Source organism: Cetorhinus maximus, chromosome 3 (assembly GCF_964194155.1).
Source record: "Cetorhinus maximus chromosome 3, sCetMax3.hap1.1, whole genome shotgun sequence".
Classification (NCBI taxonomy): Eukaryota; Metazoa; Chordata; class Chondrichthyes; order Lamniformes; family Cetorhinidae; genus Cetorhinus; species Cetorhinus maximus.
Genome location: NC_135881.1, coordinates 195,789,273 through 195,808,584, shown reverse-complemented (window position 1 = coordinate 195,808,584; position 19,312 = coordinate 195,789,273). Strand labels below are relative to the sequence as shown.

Genomic DNA, 19,312 nt, shown 5'->3' with positions numbered 1-19,312 from the left:
ATTTGGCACCAAACCACAGAGAAGTATTAGGGCAGAGGGTCAAAAAGGAGGATTTGAGTCTTAAAGGAGGAATAGACAGAAAGGTTTAGGGAGGGAATTACAGAGCGTGGGACCCAGGCAGCTGAAGTCGAGGCCTTCAATGACGGAGCAGTTAAAATCAGGGATGCACAAAGCGGGCAAAATTGGTGCAGCAGCCAGGTATCTTAAGAGGAGCTGCAGGAACTTACAGAGACTAATTTCTGAGGTCGTGGAGGGATGTGAAAGAAAGGATGCGAATTTCAAAAACGACGCATTGCTTAACCAGAAACCAACGCGGGTCAGTGAACAAGGGGCGGGGGGGGGAAAGGGAGACGGGATTTGGCCCGAGTTAAGACAGCATAGTTTTGGACAACTTCCAGTTTACAGAGGGTAGAGTGCGGAAGGCCGGCCAGAGGTGTGTTGGAATAGTCAAGTCTGGCAGCGTCGAAGGTGTGGACGAGGGAGATGCAGAGTCATGGAATGCGATGGAGGTGGAAATAGGCGGTCTTAGTAATGGAGACACGTGGTCAGAAGCTCATCTTACGACACCCCGAAGCCACAGAATCAGATTCAACTTCCAACGGTTGCCTTATCTTGAAACGGAATAAGCTCAGATGCAGCTCTGTAAACTGAGAATCATGTCTGATCTATTACAACCATGAAGGGCTTGAGCAAGCTTCCTAAGAGTGGCACCTTTTGATCCTTCCTTCATTTGCCACTTGTGCAGCATCTTGTAAACTTTTTCTTTCAGTCCATCTCTTTCGTAGTCGTGGTCAATCTCATCAATCTCAGACTCTCTGAAACCCAGCTTACGAGCGCAGTGTTTCCAATCTTTGCCAAGCTCCCCTCGCAAGAGGTCCAGGTGTGCTTCTTTAACTGGGTTATCATCTGAGGATGGAGTACAAATTAAATCAGCACCATATTCTTCAATGGCAATCAATAAAAGAGAAGCAAAACTGTAGGAAATAGCATTCGCACCACATGAGGGAGACGGTGGTGTAGTGGTAATGCCACTACTAGTAACCCAGAGGCCCAGGCTAATGCTCTGGGGGCAGCTGGTGGAATTAAAATGCAATCAATAAATCTGGGATATAAAGTTAGTCTCAGTAATGGTGACCATCATTGATTGTCATAAAAACCCATCTGGTTTACTAATGCAAGCACTCCGTTCAAGGGCAATTAGGGACGGGCAATAAATGCTGGCCCAACACATCCCATGAAAGAATACAAACAAACAAGTAGCAGGGAATGAGACTCTCCAAGAAAAGAGCCTGAACATGGGACTGACTGAGTTGCTCTACAGCGGGCCAGAAAGGACGCAATGGGTTGAATGGTCTCTTTCTGTGCTGTTATGACTCTGTAACCAATAATGCAGTTGACCTATAAAACATTACTCAGGAAGTGCATATGTTATTTGATTATTATCGCACGAGCATTACTGGGTTGTTTTGATACGTGTTTTATTCAGGGCAGTTTAACTCTTCTTCACATGGGATACAGTGGGGTTAATACACTGATTTTTCATCAGAGTTGAGCCCAGCTCAAATGATTCTACGATACCGAAGGCTGATGAACAACATGCAGCTGATGAGGAATGATAGTGTTTGGAAGGCATTACCTGGAGGCCAGGTGTTCTTTATTCTTTCCTGGGATGTGGACGTCACTGGCAAGGCCTGCATTTATTGCCCACCGTTGAGAAAGTGACAGTGAGCCGCCTTCTTGAAGAACTGAGCAGATTGCTAGGCCATTTGAGGGTAGTTAAGAGTCAACTACATTGGTGCGGGTCTGGAGTCACATTTGGGCCAGACTAGGTAAGGGGGGCAGATTTCTTTCCCTAAAGGGGCATTAGTGAACCAGATGGGTTTTTTTTAAAAATACGACAATCTGGTAGTTGCACAGTCACCATTACTGCTACCAGCTTTTTAATTCCAGATTTACTTATTGAACTGAATTTAAACTCCCCAGCTGCAATGGTGGGATTTGAAGTCTTGTTTCAGGATCATTAGTCTAGGCCTCTGGGTTACTAGTCCAGTTTCACAACCCCTGTGCTACCATAAATGTAAACGTGCGCTCATATTCAGGGTTGGGGTGACTAGCTTGCTTGAGGGGCAAGTGGATCTGCTGAAGTTCTGCCCTTCCAAATGGGGGCATCAATGTTTCTTCAGTCTATGCAATGCAGTGTTCAGGATGATTGTGGCAATGCGCTCCCATTTTATGGTGAGTTCCACTGCACCCCATGTCACGAACCATGTAGGAATCCTTGGTACTTGCTTCTGCTGAAACAGTGCACATTAGTTTGTCTATTGACCAACTAGTGACTCTCAATGGGAGGGATGGGAGGAGGAGGAGTTAAAGAGTCTTTTTGGGGTCAGGCTAGCTGTGATATGATGGGGGTTTGGAGCCAAAGTCGTTTCTCAGTGGTGGGCATTGCAGCAGGCAGTATTCCAGAGTAGTTGTGACAAACGTTCTATATTTGCCTGACGTTATTATGATAACTGCCCATTATTGTACAGAGTTTAACAAGCAGCTAAAGGCAATACATGGCCTATCCGAATACAATGTTGTCATGGTCTACCTGGTTACAGGATCCCGAAACGTCGCTTTACAAATGCTAGAAGCTCAGTAATTAACTCAATCTATAATTGACTGACAGTTCTTTCAAAAATTTGAGTGGTACAATTCTCAGGGGTCCATTTGGAAAATCTCAGGAAAGGTAGCTCAGAGGATGTTTGAAAATTTCGGAAGGGAAAGTTTTGTATTCCAGAATGTTAAGAAAAATGCTGCATGTATTTAGACATCATTTCTTAGATATGGTTTTAGTATTCTGTGGCAGTAATTAGAGTCCTCCTCTACAATTTTGACAATGGCATAAATAGCTATTTGTACACTTTACATAGGATGTACAGCAGAGAAACAGGCCATTCAGCCCACCTGGTCTATGCTCCACATGAGCTATCTCCCACCCCTCTTCATCTCACTCTATCAGCATATTGGAGGTCTCGTGGCACAGTGGGTAGTGGCCCTGGCTCTAAGCCAGAAGCTCTGGGTTCGAGTCCCACTCTGTGACTTGATGGCCAAGGAAGGTGCATTCATAACGCAGTCAAACAGGTTGAATATCAACCTGTAAATCCTTCCAACACACCGCCAACGGCGGATGGTAAGGGCAGGCGAGATTCCTGGTCAGCCATGGTGATGGAAAGAACATTGGAGCCTTTACCATCGCCATCCATAGCTCCGGACTACAGTGCATGTTGCCACAGCAACTCAGACTCCCTGAGTGAACTGTAAACCACCATCAAAATATTCCATTCTCCATCATGTATCTAGCTCACCCTTAAATGCATCTATGCTATTCATCTCAACGACTCCTGGTGTTAGTGAGTTCATTCTGAGTAAAGAAGCTTGCTGTTCAATTTATTAGTGACTATCTTCTCAATTGTTCTGCCCCACAGTGAAATTATCTTCTCCACCTCCGCTCTATCAAACTGGGACCAGCCATGATGCAGCTCTCTCAGTGTGCAGCACAACAGAAACCACTCGCTTATCTCAGTGGAAGCTCAGGCCGAGGTCACGAGATCCATGCTTGTTGCCATGCCGACTCAGGTTGCTGCCTTCATGGCTGCGGCTTTTGGTGCTGAAAGGGTCATGCGGGTTCTCAATGCAGACCAGCAATCTCACCTCCAGCCATTACTAGGCACACCTCAGGGGAGTGTCTGTGTCTCTGTGGGACACAAACTCAGGATGACACTATTCGTCCTCCACCATTGCCATTGCCGTTGCCTCTCAGTCAGACAGCCCAGACTGCTGACGTTCATGTTGAGACGGTGCAGTCCAAAGCCAGGCCCTCAAGGCCCGGAGTTGCTCAAGATCATCCTAAGAAGGCCATCCACAGTCTCTCCTCAGTGAAAGTCAGCAGCCTTCCACCAGCCATGCTGCACTGGGGTAGCATTGCCCAGGAGCGCTAGGCCAGGCAAAGGCACTCGTAAGACAAGGAGTGTACAAAGGTGTATAGTTAAATTGCGCATGGGCTATTGAAAGTGTTGTTGGATAAAGTTGTTATTGACGTTTTTTTTACGTGGGTGGCTTTTATTCCAAGATTTGAGTCAAGGGGCTGTGATGGTGTTTAACAGATGGATTGAAAGGAGGGGAATTGGGAAGCAATGGTGATGTGGGAGGGTCATCTCCAAGGAACCAGAGTCTGATTATCTGCGCAATGATAGCTCATCCGGAGCGAAGGGGATCTGGATACCTCCTCCCTTTGAACACTGCTTCCCAGCTTCCCCGCGCTCCCCCGCTTCCCCACGCTCCCCCGCTTCCCCGCTTCTCCACGCTCCCCCGCTTCCCCGCGCTCCCCTTTCAAAAGATGCAGCAACCCAAGAGGTTCAGCAACTAAAGCCCCCATTGCTGAAGCCAACTGTCTCCTGAGAGACCTGCCAACTCCTTTCACCTTCCTCGTCAGGATCCAGATCCGCTCCCTGAAAAATCCAGAAGGTTTGCTGGGGGAGGGGAGGGGTGGGGTGTCCCCTGTTCAGATGGGAGTGTTTAAGCGAGGGTGTGAACTGGACCTGCGTCATCCCAAATGACAGATTGTGTGTCCAGTCAGTGTTTGAGGCTGCTTGGTGCCACCATCTGCATGCTTCGCCGCATGCACGTAGGGCACACCTGCCCTAGTGCCCTGTCTGTCAGAGAGTGCCACCCGAACCCCATTGGAAGGTGGCCAGAAACATCCCAGCCTGACTATTTTTTTAAGTTCACGGCTTCTATAACACCGGCATCAGCAGTGCCAATTTCAAGGCCACAGAATCTAAACCAGAGAGCGTAAGTTAGAATACTTAATTCAATGTAAAATCATTGAAAGTGAAACAAAGAGAGGGAAAAGAAAGATGGGATTAAGAGAGAGAGAGATGAAATAGATAGAAAGAAAAAGTAAAAGAAGTTTTACTTTCCATTTTAATTCAAAAAAAAAGTCTCCAATGATAATTTTCCAAGTTTGTAAAAGTAAATTTTCAGGGCCATAGTGGGTGTTTGGCAGTACCTAAGACTTATTAAACCATTAAAATTTCACTTACACTTGAACGGACAAAAGCTTAACTTTTTCTGGGCATGTTTAATGGGTACCAATGGGCAGGTAAAGCAACTTCACGCTCTTCATTTATTTGAATGCTGAACCTCTTTGTGAGATACCAGTGTGGCCAATCTTCTGCAGGAACAGGGCATCTCCACAGCACCTCCCAAAACGCCACGTCGAACTGCAGGCTTATGGACTCCGAAAGTTTCTGTCTAATTAGCTCCATAACAACTGGGGAATGAGCTACTAATGCAGAAAAATCTAGACCATTGTTGTTGCACTTGTGCTAATTTTCCCCTCTAAGCAGTTCATTGATTTCTGTGCATATTTAAAATTTTGACTTACCAAAAATGGCCAACTGGTGAACACTCAGCGTCTGATTGGAAACCTTGGAGTTTTTGTGTTTTCCCGTGTTGAAAACCTGTTTTCCAACACTCATAGTGTTATTGTTGCCGATCTGAATTCCTTTGGCCTTAGATACACAGATGCTTGATGTTACCTCTAAAAGAAAAATCATTAAGGGATAAGAATGTAAGACCCCTCTTATAAACACGTGACTAAGCGAGAGACTAATGTGTTCATGCAATTGCTTTAGGTTAAACCAGACACTTTGAGCAATACTTTTAGCCCCCGGTGGGGGAGAGCAGAGAGGTAGTCGAGGGGGGGGTGGGTTGGGAAAATTCACACCGTTGGCCAGCACGTCAATTTTAATGCCACAGTTCTGCCCCTGGGCCATTTCCTTGGGAGATGGGATGAGGGTCGGCGGGGTTACCCTACTGCAAGTGGAACAAATTAACGGGAATTAAATTAGGCAAATTAAGGCCTGCTGTCAGAGGCCAACTGGAATTTCCCAGCCAGCCTGTGTGCACCCCTCCCCCCAACCCCCACCCCCGCCACCCCCAAGGCATTCGGGACCAGGCCAGTGACCTGGAGGCGGCCTCCAAGAAGCAGACTGGCGGGTGGGCTAGCACTCCAGGCAGACTCTGACCTCCCTCCCTGTCCGTCTGGTTCTTCCTCCACAATGGTATATCCCAGCTGCTCAGGCTATATTTTATTTAGAAGTGAGAGGTCACCTCAAGATGGAGGCTCTCTCTCTCTCTCTCTTCCCCCCCCCCCCGCCGCCCCTTGAAAAAGCAGCCTATTGCTTCATCAATGCTGGAGGGCCTCCTACTGGTCCTCCAGCTTCAAAAGTCAGCCCGTCTTCCATAACGACCCTGCCCTCTGGTCACTAATTGGCCAATTCAGGGAAAATCACTTCCGGGTGACTGCTCCCCACACACTGCAGGGTTGCGAACCTCATTTGACCCTGATATTGGGGTCCCTGCCCAAACACAAAATCCTGCCCTTTTGAGTGAGCATCCTGACAGCAGACGCAGCTATGCAGAACGCAATTGAAAGCCAGGTAGGAATTTTAATTCTTAACTATTTCCCAATAACCACAATTTTGTATCAAGAACTTTAGTTCCAGAAAAAACCATCAGCAACATTCATGGATCTCACACCTGCACCATAGAAAAATGTTCCCAGATGCTTCATAGGAACTTGAACCGAGCCAGGGGGAGATATTAGGACAGGTGATGGGGTAGGTCTCAAAGGAGGAGAGAGAGAGGTCGAGAGGCGGAGAGGTTTAAGGAGGGAATGCCAGGACTTATGGCCTAGGCAGCTGAAGGCACGGCCACCAGCGCTGGAGCAGAGATTCACAAGGGGTCAGAATTGGAGGAACGTGGGGTGCAGGGCTGGAGGAGATGATATAGAGAGAGAGAGATAGAGAGAGATAGATAGAGAGAGAGAGATAGAGAGAGAGAGATAGAGAGAGATAGAGAGAGATAGAGAGAGATAGAGAGAGATAGAGAGAGAGAGATAGAGAGAGATAGAGATAGAGAGATAGAGAGAGATAGAGATAGAGAGAGATAGAGAGAGGGAGGAATATTGGAAACCAGGTATTGAACACAAAAAAGGAGGACTCCAGAGTTTCCAGAACTATACCCAATGGCTCGGTGCTCAAGACTTCTGATAAATGAAAGAAATTCAACATGAAAAATCGTAATCCTTGAGCCCTGATGAAAGATGCAGCATAAAACTGAAAACCCATTTATTTAATTTAATAATCACTATAACGGTTAGAAATATAACCATTTACACAAAATAAGAAATTAAACTGTTAAGTGTTTTTAAGGGAGGTCTCGTGGTGCAGCAGTAGTCATTGGTCACCAATGTCTCTTAGGACATGGTACGAGGAGGAGGTATTGTTTTTTTTAAATCCTAACTTTAGCAGTATATAAATTTAGCACGCCTTTTAAAAAACAATTTGCACATGAAACACTCTTCACGAGTTCAGTGCAGGATTTCTAGCATTTCAGTTTCTGTAGTGGGTGCCCTTCTCTCTGTTCATACACCGAATAACACTTTGCATAAAATTTAATTGTGCACCCTCATAATTCACCCGCTAATTTAAATAGTTTATTTAACGGGTTCCCCAGAGAACTAGCAGAGAACCTTAAACCCCGTGTGAGATAAGAAACCGTGACTCTGCGATTACGAGGCAGTGCAGACACTTACACGAGCAAAGAGACCGCACAGCGTCCTATTTTCTTCCCTTCTCTGCTGAAATGCTATAAAGACAAGTTTTGGTTCCTTTTTTTTTCCAAAAGCCAAACTGAATCTTTTTTCCACCCCCCTCCCCCGCCGTGTTAAATTTTGTAAGAGAGTTTGAACTCCCACATAAAAAGATCACCCCCAGTTTTGAGTGCTTTTACATCCTAGGTTTTTTTCTTCTTTACTAACTTGCGTTTTGAGCTGACTACTTTGCTCCCAGGACTTGAACGTATGGTGCTTTGGGCAATCAACTTGCTAAATCACTGCCTCCCTGCGGGAATGTGGCCCAAACCCGATTCAGTATTTTCCTCTCAGTCCTCAGGCTGAGATCTGGAACTTGCCAAACAGAACAAGAAGTACCTTCCCACACAATGTGGCACCACATAGTGGTGCTCTGGTATCATAACAACAATAGCCCGCATTTATATAGCCTCTTGAACATAATACAACGCCTAAAGCACTTCACAGAGACATCATTGAGCAAAATATGACACCAAGCCACTTAAGGAAATAATAGGGCAGATGACCAAAGCTTGGTCAAAAAGACAGGTTTGAAGCAGCGCCTTAAACGAGGAAAACAAGGTCAAGGGGAGGGAAGTTTTATGGAGGGAATTCCAGAGCCTGCGGCCCAGGCAGCTAAAGACAGCTACCAATGGTGGAGAAATTCAAACTGGGGATACTAAAGAGACCGAATTGGTGGAGCAGGTAGTTAGGGGTAGTTAGGGGAGGTGGGGGTGTAGTGGTTAAAGTCGCTGGACTAGCAATCCAGAGACTCAAGCTAAGGCTCTGGAGGCATGGGTTCAAATCCCACCATAGCAGCTGGTGGAATCTGAATTCAGTTAATACATCTGGGAATATAAAGTTAGTGTCAGGAATTGTGACCATGAGATTATCATTGTCATAAAAACCCATCTGGTTCACTAATGTCCCTTAGGGAAGGAAACCTGCTGCCCTCACCTGGCCAGGCCTACATGGGACTCCAGACCCGCAGCAACGTGGTCGGCTCTTGACTGCCCTCCGAAACGGCCGAGCGAGCCACTCAGTTCGAGGGCAGTTAGGGATGGGCAACAAACGCTGGCCTTGGCAGCCACGCCCACATCCCATGAAAGAATAAAGAAAAAAAAAAAAATTTATCCCAGTCTTGTAAGGCTGAAGAAGGGTAGAGAGACACAGAGACGCAAGGCCTTCGAGAGATTTGGAAACAAGGGCGAGAATTTTTAAATTGGAGGCATCGTTTAACTGGGAACCGTTTTCATAAGACGATACGAAAATCCATCGGCATTCCAGTCTAACCCCAGTCGCACGATTCTCTTCAATCAGGCTCAGAGAGACAACAGGGGAGCACAAGTGACCGATTTTCCATACTCCCTCTTGGCTTAACCTCCAATGGGATATTGTTCGCTAATTCCTAGTCCAAGACTAGGAACGTGTTGTTTGAAAGTCCCGGACATAATTCTTCTCTTAACACTCTGTACATCAGTATACAACAAAAGCACCATCTGAAAACTCTGCTCCGAGTCACATTTTACAGACCGCAAAACGCTGTCCAGATTCTGTTGTGCCAGTCTGGTCCAGTCCCTATATAGAATAGTTTCTCCAATGAGTGACTTTAGCTCTCTAGCTGGATGGTTAATGACTGACTACCAGCTGAAACAGAGCCTTACCTTGGCCAAGATAGCTGAAGTTGTCTTCCGTTGGCACAAGCTGGTTTGGATGATTCCAAAGAACATTCCCAATATAACTTCCAGATTCATTTTTATTTCCTGAACACGAAGCAAAATAGAGAGAAAAAAAATCGATTCTGAATGATTTGTAAAAGTATTATTTCTATTCTGAGGAACAATGCTTCCCCTAAGTGGAAGCTAATTACTGATAATTGGAAGATAAAGTTTTCATACCGAACCTTTGACACTAATAGTTCTCAAATGTCTAAACTGACTTCTTTTGAGAGTTCATCTGATACAGGCATTCCCGGGCACTGTGCCCTCCTGGCCAGGACTATCACTGACTAACACCAAGTTTGTGTGAAAGCAGCCATTCTCAGTCCAGACAGAATTAATCAATGCTACAATGGGCTTCATTGAGCTAGCAAACCTCCACTTCATGAAAAGGAGCCAGCCACATAGCTATGCCAACTCTTACAAAAGAATTAGGGCGCGGAGGAGACCACACAGCTCTTTCAGCCTACACTACCACTCGATAAGACCATGACTGCTGATCTCTACATCGGAGACCAAACCCAGGTTCTGATCCACAGACAACGTGGATCAACGGGGACTGCTTGCCCCATGGGCATGTATTAAATGTTTATACCTCCAAATCCTACCAATGATCAATCAATCATCTATCCACAACCAGCATCAAGCTATTAATGTAAGCCTAGTTTGAAAAAGCACCACGTTTGGGACTTACCCCATGGAAAGCAAGCCTCAGCTCAAGAAAGCCGGCTTCTGCTCAACGTATAAGCTTATTTGTAGGTGTTTATTTTGTAGGTGTCAAGATTCCCAAGTGCATGGGATGTACAGGATAACATGTATGTTGCAACACAGGGAGCTGGTAGGGACACTGTTGGATTAGTTCAGCCTGGATTGACAAAGGTGTGAATGAGAGTTCTCAGGAGCAGTAACCAGAGAAACAGGCTCTCCAGGGCAAACCTTTTGGCAGGTGTTAAATAGTCACAAAGTTACATGAAAAGAAAGAGACTGAAGGTACAACCATAGCTTCTATGTGCGTTAAAAACATGTGCTCATATAATCCTTTCATAACAAGTATCTCAGGAATGCCTGAAAACAGTTATTGGCTTTGGAAGTTCAATGACAGGCATTACGTAGGCAAATGGAACAGTTACTTTGTACATAGCAACTTCCCATAAATGATATAAATGGTCAGTTAATGTTTTTGCTGATATTGGTGGCAGGATTAATATTGGCCAGGATAATATAACTAATTTTCTTCAGATTCTTCAAGGTGTTTCTAATATCCTCTGGAGTTTAAAGTCTTATGTGTAGGACGATTGGTCAGAGGAGGCAGGATTCGCTCGCAAGTACCCTCGTGGGTCAGCTTACAGGAATTGCACAAGTCCTTGAAATGGGACTTGAATAGTCAAACTGTTCCCTAAAGGAAATGGACCCCAATACAAGAAGGAAAACTGAAGCTATGTTGGGTTCTGGTGAAGGGTCTGAGCTGAAACCTCACTACAGATGATCTGGTCTTTATCAGATTGCTGTGTGGGGGGAGAGCTACCGACGGACAAAACGGCTGCCGCCTTTCTTAATTTACAAGTGTGACCACAGTTCTAAAGTACTCCCATTGATCATGAAGCATTTTGGTGTGCCCTGAGGTTGCGAAAGACACTCTATAAACGCAAGTGTTTCTTTCTTTTTGAAACACCTTTCCCTTTCGGATGTTGACCGACCAGCTTTGCACATCCATCGCGTTCTGGTTTTTATTTGTGTCTATGTGACGTTTGGTTTTGTCGGCAGCAATTTTTTTTTCCTTATGGGGGACAGATAATTGACTTATTACAACCCCCTGAAAATCAAAGACTTTCCGAACATTTTTCGATGTATAAATAAGTGGGATGAACAAAATTTAAGAGTTGAGGCTTCCATTAGACTGTTAAATCCCTTACATTGCGACTTGAATGCAATTTAAATCCCTCCCCCCCACCCAGTACGTGTTTCCCAGGTCACTTTCTCATCCTCCCCTCCTTACTAATGTCAATGCAGGGTATATGGTTTCTGTGCACGTCCTTCTACTTGGTTTGGAATAAACCTGAGAGATGCCATCGCGCCGTACTGTTGTTTGCGGTATTATCTTTAAAGTTGTGAAGAAGAGTCTCTGCAAGTGCAGCAGTACCAGTGGGAGGTTTCTGTACTGTGCCCACTGTGTCGTGGATGCTCCCTTCCGAACAGATTGACACAGTGTCCTGACCAGTGAGGAGATGTTCACCAGGCCGGATAGCGGGTTAAAAAGAGAATAAACTGACCTCGAAAGGTAACTCACAGAAATTTAACAGAGCAGTGCATTACCTGTCTGCTGATACGGAGTCCAGCTGCTGGGTTGACCAGTTTGCGGGTTACCAGTCTCTGTAACGGGGATAAGGCGTGGAGTTCTGTACACAAGCCCCCCTTGTCCAACAGGGTTTCCGGTAGGGGTTATTTTACTTGCGCCTTGCCAACCAGTCTCTTCCTTGACGGGTTTTGAACGGCCCATATAATTTAGGGAGGCGTTTGCCATTCTGTGCTGCCCCTGATGAAAGTTCGAATCTTGGGAGCCATACAGGTCCACAGACGGCCCTGTACTGGGCCCGGCTGTGAGACGGTGAGAAGGCGCTGAAACGTGGGGCTGGGCTGTGAAAACCGGCTCGTTGGAAACCCGTTTGCTCCTTTCCAGCCGGATCTGCTCGATCTTACTTGGCGAAATGGAAGCATCCAGGCGGCTGCCCGTCAGGTGGTAATTCAGTTCCTCGTCGAGCTTTCTTCTTACCTGCGTGTCATCGTCATCGTACCAAACCCCACTGTCAGGCTCACACTCGGCGGGTTCACTGAGCTTACAAGAGGAGAATGCTGCCTCTAGAGCGCGGCTGTTAGCAGCAATTCCTTGTGAGCTATGTAAGGAGTTTGGATCATCTGTAAAGTTTAAAAGTACATCATTACTACATCTGCATCTGCACACCTTGGCTCCACAACTCTCAATTCCTCCTCCTTCAGGTACCATGCCCTAAGAGGCAACCATGGCCTTCCATTGGATTGGTCCATGATTGTGCTCGGCAAAGTACTGCAGTGATTTGCCGTTGCCTTCTGCAGTATGGCTGACCAGGAAACTCTACCGCTCTTACCACCTGTCATCAGGCGTACTGGAAGGATTTACAGGCTGATGATCAACCTGTTTGGCCATGTTACGAATGTACCTTCCGTGGCCATCTGAAGTGGGACTTGAACCCAGGGCTTCTGGCCCAGAGGTAGGGACGCTGCCACTGCACCACAAGACCTCCCTTAACCCCCAATTCCCCTTGCCCCCCAAAAAAAATCTTATTAATGAAAGCAAAATACTGCGGACGATGGAAACCGGAAATAAAAACAGAAAATGCTGGAAAAAAACTCAGCAGGTCTGGCAGCGTCTGTGGACAGAGAAACAGAGTTAACGTTTCGAGTCCAGTCTGGCTTCTTCAGAGTTCTCTGAAGAGTCATATGGACTCAAAATGTTAACTCAAGAATCTATCCGTTGCAGTTTTTACATTTTTGACTGACAGCTATTTGGGGGAAGGGAAAGAGAATTCTGGATTCGCACTATCCTTTTATGTGAAGGAGTGCTTTCTGGACATCAACCCTGAATGGCCTTGGTATCCATGGAGAGGTTGTAAACTGGATTCGAAATTGGCTGTGTGGGAGAAGACAGAGAGTGGTAGTGGATGATTGCTTCTCAGACTGGAGGCCTGTGACTAGTGGTGTGCCTCAGAGATCTGTGCTGGGACCATTGTTGTTTGTTGTCTATATCAATGATCTGGATGATAATGTGGTAAATTGGATCAGCAAGTTTGCTGATGACACTAAGATTGGAGGCGTTGCGGACAGCGAGGAAGGCTTTCAAAGCTTGCAGAGAGATCTGGACCAACTGGAAAAACGGGCCAGAAAATGGCAGATGGAATTTAATGCGGAAAAGTGTGAGGTGTTACATCTTGGAAGGTCAAACCAAGGTAGGACATACACAGTAAATGGTAGGGCACTGAGGAGTGCGGAGGAACAAAGGGATCTGGGAGTTCAGATACATAATTCCCTGAAAGTGGCGTCACAGGTAGACAAGGTTGTAAAGAAAGCTTTTGGCATACTGGCCTTCATAAATCAAAGTATTGAGTATAGGAGTTGGGATGTTATGGTGAGGTTGTATAAGACATTGGTGAGGCCAACTTTGGAGTATTGTGTGCAGTTCTGGTCGCCTAACTACAGGAAGGATATCAGTAAGATTGAGAGAGTGCAGAGAAGATTTACTAGGATGTTGCCGGGTCTTAAGGAGTTGAGTTACAGGGAAAGATTAAACAGGTTAGGACTTTATTCCTTGGAGTGGAGAAGAATGAGGGGAGATTTGATAGAAGTTTACAAAATTATGAGGGGTAGAGACAGAGTAAATGCGAGTAGGCTCTTTCCACTTAGATTAGGAGAAATAAACACGAGAGGACATGGCTTTAGGGTGAAAGGGGAAAGGTTTAGGGGGAACATTAGGGGGAACTTCTTCACTCAGAGAGTGGTGAGTGTGTGGAACGAGCTACCATCTGACGTGGTAAATGCGGGCTCACTCTTAAGCTTTAAGAATAAATTAGATAGATACATGGATGGGAGAGGTCTGGAGGGTTATGGACTGGGTGCAGGTCAATGGGACTAGCGGAATAATATTTCGGCACAGACTAGAAGGGCCGAATGGCCTGTTTTCTGTGCTGTAGTGTTCTATGGTTCTATGGCCTAGTTTAACTTTAAAATGATGCCCTCTCATTCTGGACTCCTTCGATTCTGTCAAACACCTACATTCCAGGGAACACAAGCCTAGTCCATGCAGCCTGCCCTCAAAGTTTAGCCCAGTATCATTTTGGCAAAACAACATGGCACCCACTCCAAGATCAAATCCCTGTCCTGAAGTACAGCAACCAGAACTGTACGCAGTTACTGTAAATGGAGTCTAATCAGATGTACAATTCTATTAACCTTATATTATTTTTTTAACCTGTCCACTAGCTTTTAGTGATTTCTGTACTTGAGCCCCTAAATCTCTCAGCTACAGTAAGTCCTCATTTAAAGTTGTGGTTGCGTTCCCGGAAATCATGTTTTTTTTTGTTGTTGAAACAACTTTAAGCGAATCATATATTCCCACAGGAATCAATGTTAAAGCTGGTGATGTCCTTCAGACATTTCTCACCCAGAAAAACCCAAAGTACAAGCTGAAATATAGTACCACACAATAGAACTGTGCATTTCTAGCTGAAGTAACTTGCTAAATAAAAAGATCACTAAATGTAAAAAAAGAAACATTACAAGAATTCAATTAAATTCTTTGAAAAAAATTACAGTGCTCATCTCAGCCGGCAGTAGTTATAGGCTGACCAGGCTCCATCTAGTGACAGACGTTGGTTGGTGCAGGTAGCAGCTGAAGTCCAAGAACTACCTGCACTGACCAACTTCGGCCACTAGATGGAGCCCAGGACTTCAGTGCAAGTTCAGAAGCAAAGCCAGCAGGGGAGCCAAAAGTCAGGAGCTGCTGAAGGACAGAGCCCAAGGATTAAGGTAAGAACAGAGGCTGGGAGGCAAGGATGGGAGTCGGTAAGGCTGGGAGAGGCAAGGCCAGGAGCAGGAGGAAGAGAGGCTGAGGGAAAGGGTGGAAGAACTGCAGAAAAAAAAGTCACGTGAGCAAGCAGGCCACAGAAGTGGAAGTCTATGGCAAATGACATTAAAATGAAACTGACAGTGTTAAATGATTAAACTGACAATGTTAAATGGTTATACTGATACTACTTTATTAATGACCTTAAAGTGAAACGATGTTAAGTGAGTCGATGTTAAGAGAGGACTTAGTGTATTCCACAGTTCCCAGCTACTCAATGTTTAGAAAGTTCTCTCATCTATCTTTCTTTGGTCCAAAGTGGGATGAATGCCCTTTCCCCATGGTGGACTCCATCTATCAGTTTTGCCCACTGGCTTAGTTAATCAACATCTCATTACAACTTTCTGGTCCCATTTACACAATCCTTTTGAAAGATCTTACAACCTGGAATATTTACTTCCCAGTCTTGTGCAGTTCAGAGTCAGGTCTCACTATGTCAGCTGTATTTGTTTCTAATTCATTTGTTTTATTTCATAGCCTGGCTGCATTAATGCATAGGACTTTTAACTGGACAACAGACCTTATCCTGCCTATATAGCTTTTGGACACACATTTTAACTTCTCACACTCCTTACAACAGAAGTGACAAAAATTTATTTCGACAGAAATAAAGACTGGCAGTTATATACTGCACCTCTCATAACCCCAGGGTGTCCCACAGTGATTTACAGCCAATGAAGTACTTTTCAATTGTAGTCGCTGTTGTAATGTTGGAAGCACAGCAGCCAATTTGTGCAGAGCAAGGTCCCACAAAACTGCGAACTGATAATGGCCAGATAATCTCTTCCTTAGCGACGCTGATTGAGGGATAAATGATGGGGTTAACTTCTCTGCTCTTCTTCAAAATAGTGCCACGGCATCTTTTATGTCCACCTGAGAGGGGCCCCTCTGACAGTGCAGCACTCCAAGTCACCAGAGAAGGACTTGAACCCACAACTTCCTGACTCACAGGCAAGAGTGCTACCAACTAAGCCACGACCACCACAATATTATTTTTGAATCTGAAGTATTATGTTACCTTTAATGCTATTGATGACCTGGACTTCACAATCATCATTTTTTAAATCTTTAAGTATTTTTGGTTTCTGCCCGAGCCCTTCCTGCCCCCGTTTCATTGGTTTGAAGCCTTTTCTCCAGCCCTATTCATCCTTTTCCACTAGCACCTTTCCCACCAGTCCAGCTCAGGGGTAGCGTGTCCCAGTGATTCCTAATCAGTTTGTCCCTGTGCCAATTTACATATGGCTCAGGTAATAATCCCGAGACTGTTATCCTCCGGGCTTTGTAATTTAACTCCCGGCTCCCATCGCTCCCTCAAAAGGAGCTCCTTCCTCTTCCTTCCGATGCCATTCAGCGCCACATGCACCACAGACCTGGGTCTTGCCCTATTCCTTTCCAAATTCCCTTCCAGCCCCATTGAGATATCCCCTTATCCTGGCCCCAGGAAGGTAACGCACCCTTCGGGTCTCTTCATCCTGACGACAGATGATGCTATTCATTCCTCACAATTATTGAAGCCCCTGTATTAAGAATTGCCTTTGTTTTAATGAGTGGCCTTGTGAGTGGGACTAACTGACAAGGTCACTCACCATTTTTAAAAATTTATTCATGGGATGAGAGCGTCACTAGTAAGCCCTGACAATTTGCTGTCCATCCCTAATTGCCCTTGTGAAGGTGGTGATGAGCTTTCATCAATCGCTGTCGTCCCTGTGGTGTAGGTACATGCACAGTGCAGTTAGGGAGGGAGTTCCAGCTTTTGACCCAGCGACAGTGAGGGACAGCAATATAGTTCCAAGTCAGGATGGTGAGTGACTTGGAGGGGAACTTACAGGCGGTGTTCCCATGCTTCTGCGGCCCTTATCCTTCTAGGTGTTAGGGGTTGCGGGTTTGGAAGGTGCTGTCGAAGGGGCCTGGGTGAGTTGCTGCAGTGCGTCATGTAGATGGTACACACTGCTGCCAATGTGCGTCAGTGGTGGAGGGAGTGAATGTTTACGGTGGTGGGTGGGGCACCGAACAAGTTTTGAGCTAATCCCAGATCAGACAAGAATGCTTTACCTCTTCAAATTTGTGTTGTTCTTTCTGAAGACTGAAGGGCTGTGCATGGTCCAATTCTTTCACGTGCAAAAGCGGATCAATAATTGTAGGTAATCACTGCTGCTACTGAAACTTCACATACAATGCAGCTTGAGAGACAGAATAATTCACTGTTGCTGCACAGAAAGCAGGAATGAGCTATAACCTAAATCTTATTGAGAAAGTAGATGAAGGACCAAAATGCAAGCACCAACCAAACAGAAAACAGTAGCAGAGAAGGTCGGACAAATTAAAAAGTGGTTAGATAACTTGAAGCTTTAGATAGTTGGAGGAAATAAAACGTGTGTTTGAGAGAGTGAAAGGAGAAAGAGAGAGAGAAGAGAAAGAGAGTGTGTGTGTGAGAGAGAGGAGAAAGAGAGTGAGAAAGACAGCAGAGACAGGGGTGAGAGTGTGTGAGAGAGTGGGAGAGGAGAGAGAGTGGGAGAGGAGAGAGAGTGGGAGAGGAGAGAGAGTGGGAGAGGAGAGAGAGAGAGAGTCAGTGAGAGTGAGTGAAATATTTGAAGCTACAGGTGAAAGAGTGATAGCCTGTTAGACCGTAAAACATTCTTAATGCATCGTCTTAGATGTGCAGGTATTTTTTCACAGTAAGAAAAAGATTTCTGCAGCTCTGGGGAGTTTTTTGTACGAAGTACCATTGCTTTAAGAGAGAAAGGAGCATCATCTCAGTTGTAATTGGAAGGGAGAAAGGGGAGGCGGTGTTAGAGAAACCAGGTTAAAAACTGGATATGAACTTTGTGTGTTAAAGTGCTTCTTTTCATTTGTAAAAATAAGCATCCAATACAACGGCTTCTAGTACAGCGTCCCCTGTTCCTATGACATATTTACAAACTTTTCTGGTGACAGTGTACCATAACTTCCCTCACATTATAAAATTTATATTATGGCCTTACACTCACACACCTTCAGGTAGCAAGTAGGTTTCTATGCCAAATATACATATCAGAATAAGACATGATTTACTTTATTGTCAAGGAAAGTGGCCAAAGTTTTGTCGATGGTTCGACTGGCAAAGGCTATGAATAGCTACCCCAAACAAAGCAGGATGATTCCAGGTGTGATACCCACGCTGTGTGGAGCTTACTGATCGCAGCTAGAGCGACAGTGGGAATGTTACTATTGGTCTCACCACCCCTGATATGGATGAGAAAACTGGCCTAGAGTCCCCACTCCTGATCATCATTCAGCCGTTTTGCTGAAAATGAAGGTGTGGACAGTCAACAGGCAAGGATAGGATCAGCCACAGCTCAGCTGGTAGCACTCGCACTAGAGTCAGAAGGTCAGGGTTCAAGTCCTACTGTAGAGACTAAAGCACAAAAGTCAAGGCTGACAGTTCTCCAGTGTAGAACTGAGAGTGTGCTGCACTGTCAAAGGGTATGTCTTTCAGATGAGATGTTAAACCCAGGCCCCTTTTAGGGTCTCAAATGGATGCAAAAGCTCCCATGGCACTAGTTAGAAGAGGAGGGGAGTCCAGCTTATAACCTGGCCAATATTTATCCTTCAATCAACATCGATAAAAACAGATTATCTGGCCATTGTCGTGTTGCTGATTGTGGGAGCTTGCTGTGCACAAACTGGCTGCCTGGTTTCCTAAGTCACAACAGGGACTACAATTCCAAAGTATTTCATTGGCTGTAAAGTGTTGTGAAAGGCAACATATAAATGCAAGTCTGTCTTTCTTTTTCAGCTACTGCTGACACTGACTCACACAAAGTACCAGAGAGACCCTGGCACCAGTGGAACTGTATTCCAGCCAAGAATATCTCACCTTCAGGAGAGGAAGAGGAGAGGGAAACTGGGGAGAAATGCAGGAATCAGAAAAAAAAGTTCAATATTGTTAATGGGATGTTAATTATATTGTCAAGATGCACAGGTGAAGGGCATTGTTTAATCCAGTCATTTGAGCACATATAAATAGGGGGTAGCTGAGGTGCTTTACAGATCCCCTTAATCACATTTTAATTTGAATTCTGTAAGTTTCCTTTGAGATTGTCTTTTTTTTCATTGCAGTATCCCTTTAAGGGGCTGCCCCTTTAATTTGTCCTTGATTTGTTCATTTGTTTTAATTGTTCTACACAAGAGAGTATAAATAGGGGATACGTTCACACCCAGATGTCCCTGGAGAGGGAGCACGCAGCGTCCACAGGTACTCTTCAGGCCTTCCATGACCTG

The 19,312-nt window shown here is 45.3% G+C and overlaps 1 protein-coding gene across 2 annotated transcripts in view; it reads right to left on the bottom strand.

Moving 5' to 3' along the window:
• Positions 1 to 239: 239 nt before the first annotated feature.
• ripk1l (receptor (TNFRSF)-interacting serine-threonine kinase 1, like) overlaps positions 240 to 19,312 on the bottom strand; it is a 54,370-nt gene continuing 35,297 nt past the window's right edge. For both annotated transcript variants that reach the window (XM_078539537.1, XM_078539538.1), the window contains exons 9-12: positions 11,713 to 12,312; positions 9,346 to 9,444; positions 5,432 to 5,587; positions 240 to 906 (exon numbers count right to left, since the gene is read on the bottom strand). In XM_078539537.1, coding sequence (XP_078395663.1) covers positions 629 to 906; positions 5,432 to 5,587; positions 9,346 to 9,444; positions 11,713 to 12,312 — 1,133 coding nt within the window. In that variant the 3' untranslated portion in view covers positions 240 to 628. The remainder of the gene's footprint in view (positions 907 to 5,431; positions 5,588 to 9,345; positions 9,445 to 11,712; positions 12,313 to 19,312) is intronic.